Source organism: Thamnophis sirtalis, unplaced genomic scaffold (genome assembly GCF_051295495.1).
Source record: "Thamnophis sirtalis isolate CommonGarterSnake01/CBP01778 unplaced genomic scaffold, rThaSir2_p1.2 scaffold_12, whole genome shotgun sequence".
NCBI lineage: Eukaryota > Metazoa > Chordata > Lepidosauria > Squamata > Natricidae > Thamnophis > Thamnophis sirtalis.
The window spans coordinates 35,280,798-35,300,967 of NW_028261392.1; the positions used below are offsets into that span (position 1 = coordinate 35,280,798).

At 35.7% G+C, this 20,170-nt stretch overlaps 1 protein-coding gene across 5 annotated transcripts in view; it reads left to right on the forward strand.

The window, feature by feature from the left end:
• Nucleotides 1-20,170, forward strand: part of TSGA10 (testis specific 10) — a 43,040-nt gene that overhangs the window by 12,231 nt on the left and 10,639 nt on the right. For all 5 annotated transcript variants that reach the window (XM_087726632.1, XM_087726633.1, XM_087726635.1 and 2 more), the window contains 10 exons: nt 740-895; nt 2,019-2,192; nt 2,321-2,398; nt 4,070-4,221; nt 4,523-4,638; nt 7,352-7,506; nt 10,171-10,226; nt 10,570-10,738; nt 15,694-15,792; nt 19,536-19,721. In XM_087726632.1, coding sequence (XP_087582758.1) covers nt 740-895; nt 2,019-2,192; nt 2,321-2,398; nt 4,070-4,221; nt 4,523-4,638; nt 7,352-7,506; nt 10,171-10,226; nt 10,570-10,738; nt 15,694-15,792; nt 19,536-19,721 — 1,341 coding nt within the window. The remainder of the gene's footprint in view (nt 1-739; nt 896-2,018; nt 2,193-2,320; nt 2,399-4,069; nt 4,222-4,522; nt 4,639-7,351; nt 7,507-10,170; nt 10,227-10,569; nt 10,739-15,693; nt 15,793-19,535; nt 19,722-20,170) is intronic.

The window sequence follows — 20,170 nt, forward strand, 5'->3', positions numbered from 1 at the left end:
TTCGTTTGTTGACTAGGGCTGGTTTCCAGATGTCTGGTAGATGGGAGGTATTGTCACGTTATTCATGTTGTGGAGGTGTTTCTCTATTTCGATGGTTTCCACAATTATTGTCGTGTTGAAGTGTTCTGTTTTTGAGATTAATTTGGTTCCTTCAAAATCAGTTTCATGTCCTGTTGTTTTAAGGTGCTGGAAAAGGGAGGAAGTTTTTTCTTTTTTTCTGATTGTGTGCATTTATTAGTTTGTCCAATGTATGTGGCAGGGCAGATTTTGCATGGTATTTCGTAGACTCCTTGGTTTTCTAGCTGGATCTTGTTTTGGGGATTTCTTAAGATGTTGGCTATTTTTGGGTCAGTGCTGAAGGCTGTCTTGCTATTGTGCTTGTGGAGAATTTTGCTGAGTTTATCTGTGCTGCCTTTGTTGTAAGGGAGGAGGGCGATGCCGTTGTCCTGTTCTGTGTCTCGGTTCTTGGGGGGAGTCTCCCTTTGGATTAGGCTGGTAATTGTTTTTCTTTGGAATCCGTTGGAGATTAATACATTTGTGAGAGTGTGGAATTCAGCTTTCAGGTGACCTAACATTATGAAACTAATAAACTGTTCAAATAGTTTGAAATTCAGAATATTGCAAATTAAATTTATGTATTCTCCCTTCCCCAAAAAATAATTTCAAAATGTTAATATAGAATCTTGCAATAAATTTTGTATATATGAAAATGGGCATTTTGTCTCCATTAAACATTTAGGGAAAGCAGAGTGATAAAGAATGTCTACAAATTTTGATAGAACGTGATGAATTTAAGACAATGCTGGAAAAATATCAACGTCATATAACAGAACTCCAGGGCAATATTAAAGTTCTCATGGCAGAAAGAGACAAAGCTGTTTGTCTTTATGATCAGGTAATTTTTTGATAAAGCATTTTGATAAAAACATTTTTTGTTATATTACAAGGGATTATATAAATTCCAATATATTATAAAATTCTTCTAAATATTTAGGTTAATCTTAAATAGCCTTATAGGTTTTGCCTTCCCCTAAGATAGATGGTATTAAAGGTTTGAATTGTCAATAACTTTCCCTACATTTCGGACTATATCTCTGGAGCTTTATATTTTAACCAACTTGTTAAACTGTGTTGCTCTTCTAGTCTTTTGATGGTTTGATTTTTTTTGTATAAAGGAAACAAGTTTTGTAAATTATATTCCTTTTATTGGACCTTTACCTCCATATTTGTCTTGTATGGGGATGTAGAGTACTGAGGTATAAGAGGGGGGACTATCTGTGCTGGCTTTCCCGCCTGCTGGCCCCTCAAGCTGAGCCCCAGGAACACCGACGTCCCTTACCTCTGAAGCCAGGAAGAGGCTCCGGCTTTCCAGTGGAGAAAGACGGCTTTCCCCGTCCAAATTTCTATCCCTGTCCCGGGCTGCGGAACTGGGTCATTGGTGGGAATGTCCCACCCCCCTACAATGACCAGGGGGTAGGCAGGGAGGCATGAGGACTCCTGAAAGACAAGGTGGAACCGGGACATGCTCACTGGATAGCTGGTCTTTGCGTGCTCATGTGCACCAGAAACCAGAAGAGTGTGCCGAAAACCAGAATTTCATCTGCTTTTCTGGTTTCCGATGTGCACATGCGCACACTCCCGTTTCAGCACTCGGTGCCGAAAAAGTTTGTGCATGCTCCTGTTTCGGCACTCGGTGCCTAAAAGATTTGCCAACACTGCCCAATGTTATAAATCCTAGAAGGGAACAGATAATGCTGAAGAACAAAGCTGTTGGTACATTTCTCCCTGAATCTCCTAAATTTGCTAGTCCTTGTTAATGGCAGAAGTTGTTCTATTACCATTATTAAAGAAAAAAAATCAATTATCTCTTAAGTCAAATTATGTACAAATTATGAGGAAGGGTTTTAGTTTTCATCTCAACCACCAAATGTCTAGGATCAGATCTGTTAATAAGTTAAATATTCAGTAAATATTTAGCACAAATAGATCCATGCATCATTATTAATTTTAAACACCAGGCACAGGAAGAAGTAAATCAACAAAGAAAAGAACTTATGAAAATCCCCAAAGCTTCTACAACTGCAGTGACTGTTCAGGCTGTCTTGAGACGTGTGGAAACAGAAAGGGATGCAGCCATTTCTGATTTTCGAAGAATGGCCGCTGAACGTGATAGCTTGAGAGAGAGGTTAAAGGTTTGGTTTTTTTATCTAAACTCATTTAAGTAGCATATGCATATTAATTCATATTCCCAAATATTCAATCTACTAAATTAAAATTTAGGACACTAAAAAATAATTAAAATGGTTTTTGTTTGATGTAGATTGCTCAAGACACTGCATTGAATGAAAAGGCTCACCTGGAACATAGAATTGAGGAACTGGAATTAAATATTCAAAGCGTAAGAAAGATGTTCTTGAAATATATTGATAAATGTTACACTTATCAGTAGCTAAAATGTATGAATATAACAACTTGATAAGATATATTGAAATGCCTTTTTGTACAGCTTCATTAATTATGACAAGTAAGCCAACCGCTTTAAGCCAATTCTAATGTTTCAAACACTGGACTAGGAGTGGGGGTGGGTCCAAGTTTTATTCCTGCCTTAGACATGGAAACTGATTAGTTTCAGCCTGAACACATGGCAAACCACTTCCAAAGACTTTGCCAAGAAAAATATATGTACTTACTCAGGCAATCATCAGGGGTTAAGGCTAACATAACAAAATAAGAGACAGCAATTCTCAGGCTAGACTTGGCAACTATGTAATCATTCAACAACTTGTATGAATTTGTATGAAATGTAAATATTTAGCTCCCTTTGGTTATTGTGTGGTTGAACTTGTGGATAATGTAGTTCAGACTGGAAAAGAACCTCTTGGTTTTGCCAGTATATTGATTATATATGTATTTATTCCTAATTCTGCACTTTACACTATTGAGCATCCTACCAGAAAGGCAATCCTTTAAGTGAAATTCTGAAGCTCAGCAAACCTTTTTTCATTTCCAAGAGGCATGCACTTCTTCTATTCTCTGTCATACTTCTTTTCTCTGTGTAGCTTTGAGTTCACCTTGCAGTTGTGTTTGTAAAAAAAAAACTGCTCAAGAGATTTGGGTAGTTTTCTTCCCTGCATATCCTTTATCAGCATTATTGGAGATAATACTATTATTGGAGATAAGCTAATGTTTTTAACAAGGAGCTATTGACCATCAAGGAAGCTTTGCAGAATTCAGACCTTTCCCTCAGCTTCCATCCTGTCCTTAAAAGATTGCCTCCACTCTAGTGAAACTTTGGAAGCTGTGTTCAGCAAAAATAGTATTCTTATTTATAGGCTTAGATTATTTTAGTGAATCTATTGCCATTACACTCCCCTTTTCCTGGGAGCAGACAGAACTAAGGAAAGAAATGTTCCAACTCTTGTCATGGGACCAGCCCCAAAGTCCTTATCCTCTTTTCTATGGCTTATATATTGCCATGGAAAGCCTCTCCCCTCCACATAAGGGCCTTGGAACAGTTTATTTGCACTTTATGGTGATCTGCCATATGTGAAAAGCCTGCATACCATCAGTCCATTTCATTCTTTGCCATGGCGTGTTTTCTGAGTCTGTATGTGAGTTCAACAAGGTTTACAGAATAATAGCTTGGATAATCTGTTTGATTTCTGACAGAAATCTACAACTCACAGCAGATCTTTGGAGTACTCTTTTTCAACTGTTGTGAAGTTCCTTCACTCTAGATATCATCATCTACAACTGATGGAGAAACTGAGGAATAAATGCCAGAATAATACTTATACTGTTGTGGAAACTACCAGCAGAATAATTGGCCAAATATTCTACCCATAGCTTATAGTAATACATTGCAAGGGCCTTTTTCTGATACATATTAGTCCTCAATGTTTATCGTAAAAGCATATTCCTATTTTGATAGGAAGACTGCTTTTAGAGGAAATTAGTTTGTTACTCTACAAAAAGACTTTTCTTTCTATAGAAAATTGGGAATGCAAAATTTGAAGTAATCAGATGAAAGTGAAATAACTGTCTGTAATTCTTAATGATTCTTTATCAGCTTGACAATGAACGATTAGAACAACTATCGAAAATAGAACTGTTGAAGGATGCTATTGAGTCTATAGAAAGGGAGATGAAAATATTGGGAAGAAGGGCATCAGATTCTGAAAATGAACTTGGCAGACAGAAAGCAGCTAACACTTCACTAAGGTAAAGAAAATAGATGACTTGAATGTTAAGGATGATTCCCTTTTTTAGACATTTGTGGCAATATATACTATCAATTTATAGCATCATCCAGTCACGGTTCTGGTAAAAAGCCTGAATCTATTACTAATACTTTACAACAGTAATGTCTAAATGATATTATAAACATGATTATGTCTGAAACTATTTATTCTGTTGCAAGCAATGATATAGTCATTATCACTAAGTTGTTTTTATGGGTACTGCTCATACTGCTTATGGGTACTGCAAAGATTAATTTAAATGCCTTTTTGTTAATTTTCAGCATACTGAATGAAAAGATAGAACATAACTTTACAGAGGCAGAACGACAACTTTCAAAGAAAAAACATGAATTACAACTTACTCAAGAGAAAAATATGTGTTTGGAGGGAAAAATTGGTATGTATATTGGTACAATTTGGTATGTACCAAAAAAATTGGTATGAAAAAAATGGTAAATAACATTTTAAAATAAAAACTTGTTTTTAGTTTTAAACATGTCACTTTTATTATATATGAATTGTAAATTCTTTTACTAAGAATGTTGCTTTAAAACCCTTGAAATAACATTGATTCATTTTATTGATGGATTCTATACAGATGGTACAGAAATTTCTCACAATAAAAAGAATAAGACATCAAACAAATTAAACACCATAAATTAATAATAACCATCATAAAGCGTTCAGCATATTATGAAAACATTGTTAAAGAATTATTAAGTTGCTAATGAAATATGTTAGTTGATCATCTTATTCACTCTCATTTGAAGTAGGAAGCTCTCCGGGTAAAGTCCAAAGAATTGATGGGGGCAATATCTTATGTTGTCACCTAGGAAAAAATTGATCCTGAGGAAGTTGACAATCATTGGTGAGGTGAGCTCTGTCATTGGGAGGCTTGGTTCTTGCCCCATCTGACTAGTGCAGATGGCCAAGGAGAAAGTTATCTCCAGGCCGACTGATGGGAGGTAGAGGTGCCAGATCCACAAGGAGCTGGCCTTGGATTTTGCTGTGTTGAGCAACTACAAGCCAATATTCAATTCTCCTTAGAGATGTATGATGGTTGTTGTTATTACTATTATTAAATGTTGGATTATGTTTATATATTTTGTTGAGATTTATCATTTTGTTGCAGATGTTATGTACTTTTTTGTTAGCTGCTTAGATTCTATTGATGAAAACACCAGAAAAGTTTACATAATTAGCTATTTAGCTATTAACAAACATACAATTCAGAAAACAACTAATAACATGGGCTCATGCCCGTTCTTCATATCATCTCAAAACCTAAATAAATACAATTTTATTAAAATAATAAATATTTGTTTTTCATACTTCTTTTATGATTTTCCTATGGTAAGAAGAGACATTTTTCAATAGAACTAGTTTTTATTGTAAAAGTGCTGTGATTTTTATTATTTATTTATTTATCTGTTACCACATTTTAACCAAAAGTGGTTGCCATTATTTATAATATGTCCTTATAAAAATGTGTTTTCTCACTTAACAGTTAGATATTCATTTAAGAACTTCTAGGAAAAGGGAATAAGAGGTAGGTAGAATGCAAATATATTTATACTGCATATGCACTGCATCCAATTTTGGTCACCACATTACAAAAAAAATCTTGAGACTTTCAAAAAAGTGCAAAGAAGACCAGTTAAGATGATTAAAGGCTTGGAAACAACACATGAACGGTTGCAGGAATTGAGTATTAAGTCTACAGAAAAGAAGGACTAGGGGTGACATGATAACACTATTCCAGTATTTGAGGGACTGCCATGAAGAAGGGGTCAACTTATTTCCCAAACCACCAGAAGGCAAGAAAAGAAAAGAAATTAGTTGGAAACTAATCAAGGAGAGAAGCAACCTGGATTTAAGGAAAAACTTCCTAATAATGAGGACAATTAACCAGTGGAGCAGTTTGCCTTTAGAGGTTGTAGGAGCTACATCACTGTATGTTTTAAAGAAAAGAATGGATAGACACCTATCTAAAATGATACTATTGGGTGTACTGGTTGAACAGGGGGTTGAACTAGAAGACCTCCCAGGTCCCTTCCAGCTCTATTCCGACTGATTTAGTGATGGTAAAATTTCCAACCACAAAAGCAAATTTCAATTGATTTATATTAAGTCTTATGGTATTCAAAACACAGTTTACATAATCCCTAGTCAGAATTCTCAGCATGAGAAAGCTGCCTAGGAATTCTGGGATTATAATATTATTGCAACTCAAGGATCCAAGTTGAGGAAGGTTATTTTACCTTTTGACTCTTAAATTTGAAGATGTCATATATTGTATGTTTAGACTGAATGATTCTCACAGTAGATTTTAAGAAGTGTGTGTATTTGAATAGTAATTTTCATGTAATTTTTATGAAAAGACATTTCTTTAATAGTTCCTTCTATTCAGTAATAGCAATATCAGTAATTTACATTTATACCTATAAATTGGATATTCCAAGTGTTCTAAACTGCTAACCTAATTGTTTCCATGATTGTTCTGATTTTTGTTGGGCGAAGAGTTAAATAATCTTTTGAGCCATTACCATCCTTTCTCAAGTTTTGGGGTGTGGGTCTTGAGGCAGCACTTTTCAGTGGCAAAGGTGCTGCAAGGGCTGAAGTAGAGGTCTGGGGATAATGGCAGCTGGCTGAAATAGCATAGGGTTATGTAGCTTGGTAGAGGAGATAGAGGGGGAATCTGTATTTGCAGTGGTAAGTACGGGCGGACTGCCAAGTGCCTGAATTTTGATTGTGTGATGATGGGTGTGTGTGTGCTGTATTGCCTGTAACTTTAAGCACAGGTTGTCAGTACAATTGTAATTTCAAACAGTTGCTGAATGACTAGTCATAAATTTAGGACTGCCTGTACCACCAAACTATAGCTTCCACATAAACATTTTGGTTTTATACAGAAGCATTCCTAGGGGAATGGGAACTGTCAAAAAAATCAAAATAGCAATCATGTGATTGAATTATTTTATTATGTGCATAGAAACCATCTTGATGTCCCCCATCTCACCCAGGCCAGGTGAAATGTATTATTCAGAGCTTTGCTTGATCAGCCTGTATATTAAATTGGTTGATAAATTGGTTTATTATTTTGTTTTCAGAACAACTTTCAAAAGAAAGCCTGGAGCAACAAGGACATATTTGTACTCTTAAAGATACAATAAATGAGATGGAGGCAGAAAAGGATTCTTTACAAGATCTTCTGGAAGATAAAAGAGAAAAAATTCTTACATTAGAAGAAAGTTTGGCCATTCAAGTAAGTTTAAATATGTGAATGCCTCTGTAGTTTTGATTAATGCTGTTTTTGTATGTTTATAGTTCTGTTAATTATCAAAAACTTTATTTTTAGAAAACTGTTTTTCAAAGCATATATTTTCAGTAGATCAATCAAAATAAAACATATAACTCATTTTTTTAAAAACTGTGAGTATCATGTCAACACAGTGATAATAGACATTGGAACAATTATATTTGAATACTGCTGATTTAATATGCAAGTTTATGAATTAACGTTCTGATTATTGCTGACTTTTAGGATTGTTGAAAAAATATATGTTTATATTTAAATTATAAACACATTTAAAAATTATCTTACCTCCCAGAACATTATTATTCAGGATGTATTAAAATGGTATACCTTTTCTTAAAATAGGTTTTTTCTCATTTTTTGGAAATAGCCATCCTATGGCCAAGAATTTCTAGTTTTTATGTAACACATCATAATACTATTTGTACTCAGTAAATGTAAAATAAAACTGGTTAGTTATTGTACTATTAGAAAACATCCAAAATTTGAAGATTAGTTTAAAATTAAAATCTCTGTACCTAAAATCTTTATATACTACAAATTCAGGGCTACAGATTATTCTAAATTTAGGTGTTCTCAGTGACTGTGCACAAAATAGAACTCGGGTTTTCTTCCAGGTTAAAAAAAAACCCACATCACCTTCTGCATGTCCTGCCAACCCATTTCCAGTTATCTGCTGTTCAACAGAAACAAAACCATAACGTTTTGGCTGTTTAAGCTTTCAGATGAAACAAAATCTGGAGAGATTTTGCAGAGCGTGTAGGGCAAAGCCGATGTCATTTCCCTCCACTTCTTTTTTCAGCTGACCTCTATGTTGTTCCGGCACTTAACGTGCAGTGCTTCTCTCTCTGCTTTACCTATACTCAACAAACATTGATGTCACAATACTGCACATCCCAGTGGATTATCAGTGCCCTATCTTTTCTTCCAGTCACTCTCAGTTGTTATTGATGTCCAGTTCAGTATATCCTACTGATACACTTGACCATTCAATATTCACAATACATAACATTTTCTTCATCACCTGCATCACTTTACTGATATTTATATGTTGTCACAAGGTAGCTTCCCCGAACTTACATTCATTCAAACCACTTCTATCAGAACAACTGTGTTTCAGTTGTGGAGCCAGGTGGTGTAGTGGTTAGAGTGCAGTATTGCAGACTACTTCTACTGACTGCCAGTTGCCTACAATTTTGTGTTTTAAATCTCACCAGACTTAAGGTTGACTTATCCTTCCATCCTTCTGAGATGGGTAAAATGAGGACCTAGATTGTTGGGGGCAATATGCTGACTCTGTAAATCACTTAGAAAGGGCTGTAAAGCACTGTAGAATGGTATATAAGTCTAAGTGCTATTGTTATTGTATCTAAAACATAGCAATCCTACTTCACTCTATATATAAGTTAAAAAACCTGAAACACATATGTCTCACTTGGCATGGAGCATCAGAATAAGCTATTCTATGGAATGTTCCTTTTTGTAAACTTTTTTGTCTTTTTTTGTTTAATCAGGAAAATATATTGCTAATTATATGAACTATTGGGAATTGTTCTTCAAACCAATTAGATAGATAAAGATTGTTACTTTTGTGAGTCCTTGTATGAATCTTTTCCATGACCTAAACAAATATGTTTTTTGGCAATAATCTAACTTAGAATGACTTCAGATGGCATTCTGTAGTGCTAAACAATTTTAGAGGGAAGGAGAATTGAATTTGAAGATTTTTTCTGTTCAACTTGAACTATCCAGATTTCCCCTTTCTGCATTATTTTTTAAAAGTCTGTGATAAATGTCATGTTTTGCTGAATTGTAAATGACAGTACTTCTTTAATTGGGTTCTGTTTGAAAGAATAGAATAGAACAGAACAGAATAACAGAGTTGGAAGGAACCTTGGAGGTCTTCTAGCCCAACCCCCTGTCTAGGCAGGAAACCCTTCACCACTTCAGACAAATGGTTATCCAACATCATCTTAGAAACTTCCAGTGTTGGAGCATTCACAACTTCTGGAGGCAAATTGTTCCACTGATTAATTGTTCTAACTGTCAGAAAATTTCTCCTCAGTTCTAAGTTGCTTCTCTCCTTGACCAGTTTCCACACATTGCTTCTTGTTCTACCCTCATATGCTTTGGAGAACAGTTTGACTCCCTCTTCTTTGTGGCAACTCCTGAGATATTGGAACACTGCTATCATGTGTCCCTTAGTCCTTCTTTTCATTAAACTAGACATACCCAGTTCCTAAAACCGTTCTTCATATGTTTTATCTTCCAGTCCCTTAATCATTTTTGTTGTTCTTCACTGCACTCTTTCTAGAGTCTCCATATCTTTTTTACATTGTGGTGACCAAAACTGAATGCAGTATTCCAAGTGTGGCCTTACCACACTTTTTTCTAATTCACTATTTTTTTCTTTTCTTTTCAAATCAGCTACATATGATTCCAATTTATTAAGTCCATAATTGTGGAAAAATATGTGCTGTGTAAATCTACATGTTATTGCCCTCTTAGTCTTATAAAGGTTATGAAAAGATGTTTTAATTAAAAGAAACATCTGGGTTTTTGTTTGTTTTATTCTTTTTACTAACTAAAGAGAAATTTTAATTTATTTTTAAGGAGAAGACAATTTCAGATCTGAAAGGTATTCTTTCTGGCATGGAACATTCATCAAAGTAAGATTCAGAATTCTAAATTTTCACTTTCCACTTAAATATTTGGATTACCTCAATGTATAATGCTAGAATTATTATTTAATAACTTCATTGATTCAATATTTATCATATGTAAGTAATTTTGATTCCTCAGTATAAAGAGGGATTTGAAGTATGATTTTAAAAATTATAAATAGAAGCCAGTTTTAAATTATAGTATTTCTATTATGGGAGAAGTGTGACATTGTATTCACAGTTGTCATATTGTTATCCATGTAGAATTGATATTATAAGAGATTTTATGTCAGTCCTTTTTTGCTAATATTTTATGTGAAAATTTTGTGTTTTTTTAATTGTTACATAGGCATTCTACTGAAGCATTATGCAAGTATGAACAAGATATTGGCAGACTACACCAATTGTTAGATGATGCTAATACTGAACTTAATCAGACTTGCAGAGAGAAAGATATGTTAACTAGGGAACATTCAAAACTAAAGGAACAACTTTGTGCCTTTAAGCAAGAAAATCAGGTAAAAGGTCTGCTTGTTCATTTGTGTCAGAAGCATCACAATAAAAATAGGGCATATTATACAATATACAATATAAAATACAATATTAAAATATATACAAGTTAAACAAATCTTGGCCAGAAACTAGCAACATTAATTGTGTTCTGTCTCATTGCCATGAGATCCTCAAGTGAGCACTGATCAGGACACAAAGGAAAGATATACACATATGTTGTCTGCATGTCACCACAATCGCAAAGAGCAGAGACCACCAGATGTTCAGAGTATCTCTGGATCTTGCTGTATCTATGCACAGTTTTCTCAATGATTTCCATACTTCCCAGCTTTCATCAGACCCAGGTGCCAGCTCCTCCATTGGTTCCATCCAGTGCTGGTTCTTTGTAACTTTCCCTAAGTCCATTTTGTTTTTAAAACTTTCAGGCTTTTATATAAAATATTAACAGCAAATACTTGCTGTTTGCCATTATATTCTGTTCCATCATATCTCTGTCCTTCCATTAAATAAATCCCTGTTCAAATTCTATTTAGTAAATTTCTGAACATTTATACCTTTGTATAATTCTTTAATTTTGATATTTCTATCAAAGTTATCTATAATTTATTGGATCATTTTTTCAGCAAAGTAACAGTTACAGTTTTGAAAATCAGTAGTTGGATATATGTACATTAAGAACTTTCTAGTGAACTTTTTTCTCTGTCTAAATGATTTAAGTATAAACAAAGGCATAATTATGCATATGCTATATATTTCTGTGAATGAATGGGGAGGCCTGATGGAGGCTGTGTGTAAAGTTCTCATCACTCAAGGGCTGAAAATCCTGCTTGGATTTCAACAGAAGATTTTTAGTTTCTGAGCAGAAAGGAAGTGCAGTAAGGTGAATGGAGGGTGAAAGAGGGCTCTGGGAGGCCTGGTGTAGGATGCACAAAAGTGTCTCTCCTTCAAGGGCTGAAAATGCTGCTTGGATTAGCAGGGAAGATTTTCAGCTCTTGAGTGAGCCTCCCGGGGTCTTCTCCACACCATTGATGTACTTTGCATTCCTTATCTGGGATTTCATTTGCTTAACTAACTTCACAATTGCTTAATAAGTGCAACTGGGAATGCCAGGGTTGTGGTCATTGAGCACAGCAATCAAGTGGACAGTCATGTAGTCTCTCACTTGATCATTTCACTCAATGACTGAGATTCTGCTATCAGTTGTGTTGTTAAGCAACAACCATCTGTGCTTGCCTCAGATTGCATTGCTAATAACTATAAAGGTAAAAACTGCATGCTATCCAAATAAGTATGATGAAATCCCATTTCAACTTCTTTTGAAAATGAAACTAGCTACTAAGAGATGGAAAATTTTTATTTTTATTTGCCTTTTTTATGTCAAGGCAGCATACATATTTATGCTCCTGACCTATTTTCCCCACAACAACAATTCTGTGAGGTGAGTTGGGTTGAGAGAGAGTGACTGCCCTAAAGTTTTCCAGTTGGGTTTCATGCAGAAATGAGGACTAAAATTCACAACCTCCTGGTTTCTAGCCCAGTACCTTAGCCATTATTAACCAATGTTTTATTTATACAAAATGGTCAATGAATTCTGGTGCAAAATTAGGATAAGGAAGATCGAAATGCAAGTCCATCATCTATTCTGACGCAGCCCTAGCAGAAACAAGAAACAGACTCCTTATCCCGAAAACCCCCTCTTTATTTATCTCATGTGAATTAATGGCATTCATATACTGAAAAGTCCAGGCAATAGTTCTTCAAAGAGTTAACTGCAGTAACAGACCTTATCAAGTTCCTTCAGATAATTGCCAGGCTGGGAGCTTCCAGCCACAAAGCTGTAAATTTAGTTCTGGCAGAACTATGATGAGCAAATCTTCCATCTGACCTGTTGTCTCCTATAAGCATCACTCCCCTTTCCTCTTATTTATTCTTCAGCCAGGGAGGGCCCATTCAACGTCCATGTGTGCCTTTCTTCCCGAGTCAACTCCTATCCTCAGTTGTTCTCCTCTTCTAATAGCTATGCACATCTAGAACAGGTCCCAGCTGTTCTTCCTCCCCACTTATCTCCACCTCCGGAGGCAGCTGCCTCTCCAGTAGCTGGGAAATGTTAGATGTCCCTGGTTCTATCTCTGCTTCCAATGCAGAGCATCCATCAGAGCCTTCCCCAGACTCCAGAACTGGCCCAAGTTCCTCCGCAATCTCCTCATTGTCCAGGTCTGTCACTAGCTCCATTGGCAGCTGGCAGGCCACAACACTATCAATCATACAAGGTCAGTGGATAACTTTAAAGCCATTTTTTCTCCAAGGGATTACTGTATTTTTCGGAGTATAAGATGGACCTTTTTTCCTCAAAAAAGAGGCTGAAAATCAGTGTGTGTCTTATGCACTGAATACAGCATTTTTGCCTCCGGAAGCCAACCTCTTCACCAAAATGGCTGTCCATACCCTTATTGAGGCTTTCAGAGAACTTCTGGAGGCTGGGGAGGGCAGAAATGAGCAAAAAATGCCCCCCTAGCCCCCAGCAGCATTCTATAAGCCTCCATAAGGCTCTGCATGCAATTTTTTGTTGAAAAAAGGGCCTGTTTTCATGAAAAATTGGCCTTTTTTGCTCGTTTTTGGGAGCCTCCACCACCCAGGAATACTCTGCAAGCACCCCCAAGGCTATTCATGCTATTTTTGGGAGTGCAGAGTGCAAACCCCACCCCCTTTTGGAAAGCTCTTTAACTGATTGATGAGAATTACATTGATCAAGTGCTGTAACATCAGAAACAAAGTCTTAGGTGCTGCAGATTGTCAGCGATTTCCTTCTCCAGCACATGGATAAATATACCTGGAAACATCTACCTACCTATCTACTCTCTCTCCCTCCCTCCCTCCCTCCCTCCCTCCTGTAGTTCTTTCTCCCCCCCATCTCTCTCCCTCCCTCCTCCTACCTATCTACTGTATTTCTCTCTTTCTGTTTCTCTCTCGCTATCCCTCTACTTACCAACTTACTCTCTCTTTCTTTCTCTACCTATCTACTGTATCTCTCTCTCTCTCTCTCTCTCTCTCTCTCTCTCTCTCTCTACATTATATATATATATATATATATATATATATATATATATATATATATATATATATATATATATATATATATATATATATATATATATATATATATATTGTCTGTTCCTTGAACTTTGTACATTTTTGTCTTTTTATTTCATAAGTGTACCGACCTCTTCCTTGAAGTTCTGACTTCCATACTTCAGCTGAACAAAATTCAATATTTTATCTTTTTTTTCTCATCCAATTTTTTAAGTGATTCAATTATACAATACAGTAGCAGAGTTGGAAGGGACCTTGGAGGTCTTCTACTCCAACCCCCTGCCTAGGCAGGAAACCCTATACCTTTTCAGACAAATGGCTATCCAACATCTTCTTAAAGACTTCCAGTGTTGGGGCATTCACAACTTCTGGAGGCAAGCTGTTCCACTGATTAATTGTTCTAACTATCAGGAAGTTTCTCCTCAGTTCTAAGTTGCTTCTCTCCTTGTTTAGTTTCCACCCTTTGCTTCTTGTTCTACCCTCAGGTGCCTTGGAAAATAGTTTGACTCCCTCTTCTTTGTGGCAACCCCTGAGATATTGCAACACTGCTATCATGTCTCCCCTAGTCCTTCTTTCTATTAAATTAGACATACCCAGTTCCTGCAACCGTTCTTCATATGTTTTAGTCTCCAATCCTCTAATCATTTTTGTTGCTCTTCTCTGCACTCTTTCTAAAGACTCCACATCTCTTCTACATCGTGGTGACCAAAACTGAATGCAGTATTCCAAGTATGGCCTTACAAAGGCATTGTAAAGTGGTATTAACACTTCACGTGATCTTGATTCTATCCCTCTGTTTATGCAGGCTAGAACTGTGTTGGCTTTTTTGGCAGCTGCTGCACACTGCTGGCTCATATTTAAATGGTTGTCCACTAGGACTCCAAGATCCCTTTCACAGTTACTACTGTTGAGCAAAGTACCACCTATACTGTACCGTTGCATTTCGTTTTTGTTGCCTAAATGTAGAACCTTATTCTTTTCACCATTAAATTTCATTTTATTAGATAGTGCCCAATGTTCAAGTTTGTCAAGATTCTTCTGTCTCTTAAGCCTGTCTTCTGGAGTGTTGGCTATTCCTGCCAGCTTGGTGTCATCTGCAAATTTGATGAGTTCCCCATTAGGTTTACATTGGTTAGTGATGCTTCCTTCATGGAATCTGGGTGTCTGTTAGCAATAATGAACAGACTATTTGAACTTTTAGCTATCTCAAATTTACAGCTGTTACACTGAAAATAGCTTTTTGCTGCTGTTTACTATAGCCTATCATGAAATTAAACTAGTAGGTCTCCTGTTAATCCAATAATTATAGCCTTCCACAAATAACAAGTAATATTATTCCCAGATATATCATTTCTACCCAAATTGTTTCTAATTTTCATTTTAATTAAGGTCATTATGTTGTCAATATTTCTTTTCGCTTCAATAAGACCATTAGAAAGTTACCCTTAACTTCATAGAGTTTCAAAGAACTTTGTATTTTGCCATGAGTAAACTTGTGCATTTAAGAAACAAAATCAATAATCAGTGTGATTGTTTATGTACAGATAGATAAGAGAGGTTTTATTAACATTCTCTCTCATAGTAAGAATGCACATTGGATTATCTGTTCATTTGTATATTATATGTCTTAGAAAAGTTTCTGCTATCTCAGCCCTCTGCAGGCCCACTCATCTAGGGCGAGGGCTGTGTCCACTATAGCTGCTCAACTTTTATTGAATAAAGGATGACATATTGCAATACATTTTCTCAATTTTAAATATATTTCTCTTTTTATATGTAATAATGCAACTTATTAATGTGTTTAAATATCAAATCATATTTAAAACATGAATAAATTAAACATAAATAATACTTTGTATTTGTTTGACAGCTTCTATTTGAGAAACTCAGTAAAAGTCAGAATGATTTTGATGACATGAAGTTGAAAATTGAAGATTTTCAAAGATTGAAGTCCTTACTGAACTCCAAAGTAAGCATATACTTTGAAAAGATACCACTATAAAAAGGCTTAGTACAAGGCTTCCTGCCACAATAAGCAGGAATGAATGGTTGGTGCTTAGAATGGGTGTGGGCAATTTGACCCCCATGCCCTTTTTTAAAAGTCCCAGAGACTCCTTTAATTGTTGGTAATTATCTGATTATTGATAATTGAGTGAAGAATTTCCTATCAGTTTGAGATGAAAGAACACAGGAAAGCCATCCCATAACAACTGCCATAACAATTAAAAGAAAACTCTACAAAAAAAACCTGACCTTCCGCACATATGTGATAAGTACTATTTGGCCCTACACACTGTACAGTCTTTGATTACCAAGAGGTTGTCCAGCTCTGCTTTAGAGCCCTTGCTTATAGAAAGCACAGTTACTTCAGGATATCTTCTTTCGAGCAAAACTATATATTGTAAGATAAATGTGAGATTTCCACTTCCATGTTTCCCTTAAAATGCTATTATATAGAGCAGAATTTTGAAGAGAGATTTGTCAGATGAGAAGGAGCTGTTTATTCTTCCTCAGTTTCATTCTCACTTGCAGGTTATTTTTCTCTCACTTTTCCTTGAAATATATTACTGGGAAATGGCTCCTGAAAAAGTTTCAAGGAAAAGCTCTTAAGTGCAGGAGGAAGTTATAACTGCCTCTTCCATTTGGCTAAATCTTTCTCTTTTAGGAAACTAGATATGCTAATTGCATGTTGTCCAGATCCAACTTCTTAATTGTAAATACATAGCAGCCCAATCTGGACTGAGTCTACTGTCCACATAAAGTGGGAAAGCTCCTAAATACATAGTAGTCAATGCAGAGACAGCTTGAAAAAGAACAAAACTTAGTTGTTAAAGAGGAATTTTTCATATGCAATAGGAGGACTAATTTTAAAGAACCCTAAGATACCAAGGAGAAAAAAATTAAACTTCTGCTGCACCATGCTTAATTGTTCCCAGTTCATACTATACTATTATGGACTTACCTGTAACTAATAGTATTTTGAGTACTTTAGAATGTTGTCTACCTCAGTGGTCCCCAACCTTTTTATCGCCGCGGACCAGTCAGCCTTTGATAATTTTACCGTGGCCCGCTGAGCGCGCGCAGGGGTGGGGGGGCGTTGTTCGCGACGACACATTGATTGTTTATATATCAGATTGTTTTGATTAAACAACTTTTATTTTATTGTATTTAAACATGCCTTACAAAATAAAATACAATTACATAAATATAAAGTGCAAGGCTACGCTACTAGCGCTGTCTACGTTAGCCCTATGTAGCTGCGCAGGCACTCTTAGGTTTTTTTCAGGAATCGGCCAGCGCTGAAGCGCTGAAAAGGAATGAGAAGGGCGGCGCTGGACACAGGGGGGCGGTGGGCCGCTGGTGACGTCAGAGTGCCACCAGCGGTCCAGTAACACCCCTTGTGCCAGTTAGCCCTAATTTGCATACAGAAAGAAACTATGGCCCCCGGCCGCTGCAGCAATCATGGCCCCCGGCCGCTGCGCGGCCCGGTGCCAGGTACTCCACGGCCCGGCACCGGTCCGCGGACCGGGGGTTGGGGATCACTGGTCTACCTTACCACTACATCTTTAAAGCAAACTTCATTGTTTCCAAAATTGTTAATTACATTGCTATAAACCAGTATAGGTCTTATAAATAATTGATCACAGGAAGATATGTATTCCATTTTAAAGATCTACCCTGGTAGAGAGCACAATATCTATTTTTCACTGCTTTTATCTGACATATTTTTCGAGTGCCTAATTTTAGCTGTTTTTTGTAGTATCCATCCTACCTATGTTTGAGGTTTAGACCCAAATGTTGGTGATTGTAATAGCTATTTGTACTGGAGTTACAATAATAGTGTATTTTATGAAATTTTATTACAATTTTTAAAGATTTATTAATACAAGCCAATTAATTTTACTGTGCTGCATAGGGCTGTAATAAAATTTTGATTTGATCTGATTACAATACAGTAATTTTTAAATGCAGTTTTCAAGGCCCATAGAAGAGATGATTTTTTATTTTATGACATAAAACAAATACACACACACACACACACACACGGATATGTATGTATGTACATACAATTTGCAGTATTTAGATATCAAAAGAATACAATGATTTGTTTTAGTATAAAATAAAATTTGTTATATTAAAAATCAGGGAGAGATGTTGTCTCAAAGATATAATCCAGTTGTGAAAATAAATTGAAAGTATGGCATAAAATGTTAATAATATAAATATAATGCTCATTACAAAGAAATATTACCTATAATATTACCTTTAACATTAGATTTGATTTTACCAATAGTATCCATTCAAAATACTGTAGGTACAGGATACAACATTTAAGGTACGTGTTTCCCTGAAAATAAGACACAGTCCTATTTTCTTTTGACTCCGAAATAAGCGCTTGACCTTGTTTTCAGGGAGGTCTTACTATTTTTGAGGTGAAGGAGGCGGCGAGTATGGTCACCTCATGGCTGCTGCTGTGTTACAATATTTTTGGGGAGGGCTTATTTTAGTGCATGCGTTCAAAAGTTCGATTGGGCTTATTATCTGGGGAGGTCTTATTTTGGGGAAAACAGGGTATTCAAATGAAAAACAAAAAATAAAGTGTTGACAAGAGGCCAGTTACTTGAGTCTGACCCATTTCAGAAAATCTTAATTAACAGCCAATTTAGAATATAATTTTTAGAAATTAATATAAAACTATTGTTTATATTTTGCCAACAAAAAGTGTATTAACTCTTGTAGCTTCCTAATGATGACTAAGCTTATAGCTTTTTAGATATTCAGTGTTAATTAATGCCAGAGGTTCAACCCTGACTGGCTCAAGGTTGACTCAGTCTTCCATCCTTCCAAGAGAGCGGTAAAATGAGTACCCAGATTATTGGGGACAATATGCTGACTGTATATAGTTAGAGAGGGCTATGGAGTACTCTGAAGTGGTATATAAGTCTAAGTGCTATTGCTATTATTGTATGATCAAAAGGTCTAGCTGACTGCAAAAAGTAATCTTTTGACGCTTTAAAAAATATTTAAAGACTGTCCATTGAATTTCTGTGATTGTGATCAGACAATGGATTAACTTTGACACTTCTGAAATATTGACCCGGATGCTTTAATTGATCCTAGTTTTTAATCAGTCACTCTTATTATAAATAGCATGCATATATGATGCACTTAGTTTGCATGAACCTTTAATCTAAAGGAGGTTTTATAGGATATCATGATTTTGTACACAATAGCAAGCCTATAAATGTAACATTAAATGGTATACAAGTAGTCCTTAACTTACAACTACAATTAAGCCTAGAATTTATGTTGCTAAGTGAGAAATTTCTTAAGTGAGTTTTGTTACCTTTTTACGTCTTTTCTTGCCACATTTGTTAAGTGAATCACTGCAGTTGTTAAATTAATAACATGTTAAGTGTTATTGTTAAATGAATCTGGCTTTCCCATTCACTTCGCTAATCAGAAGGTCGCAAACGATGGTCACATGAACCCAGGACACTGCAACCATCATAAATATGAACCAATTGTCAAGCATCCAAATGTAAATCATGTGACAATGGACATAATGAAAAATAGTCATGTCACTTTTTCAGTGCTATTGTAACTTCAAACAGTCACTAAAAAAGCTATTGTAAGTTGAGGACTACCTATAGTAGTTTCAGATGGTAAACTAAGTAAATCTCAAAAATAAAATCAAAATTTATATTTTAGGAGAAAGATAATGAAGATCTTATGGAAAACTTTCACATGATCCGTGAACAGGCAGACAGATGGGAATCAAAGTTGCATCAAATGGAAAAAGATTATAACTGCATCCAGATGGAACTTCTCAGTGCAGAATCTGAGAACCATAGACTGAAAGAGCAAGCAGAATCGCATGAAATAGCAATTGGACAAGTAGGTTTTAAAAGCTTTCTCTTATAATCTCCCTCCCTCTCTCTCTCTCTCTCTCTCTTTCTATCTCATTTTCTTTCATTGGCTAGTTAGCAGTGCAGCTCTTACATTTTTAAAAATGGTGTTTGTAACACTTACTATTCACCTCCCACATGAGTAAAGAGTTAAAGGAATGTTTTGTCTTGTGTTGCTTTGCACTTATTATCAGATTGCAGCAGGAATTTTCAAAATGGAAGTTTATTTTAAGGAAAAGTTATTGACCATTTGCTGCATTTGACTTTAAAACATTCTGGTCTTTCTTAAGAAAGTTTAGGATTGGATTATAGGAGTGGAAAGGCATTGATATTTGTCTATAGTAATTATGAATCATAGAATTTCAACTGAGCCAGAATTAATCTTTTTAGATAGTAGATATGAGATATTGTAAAATATTTTCCATGCTTAGTCTGGCT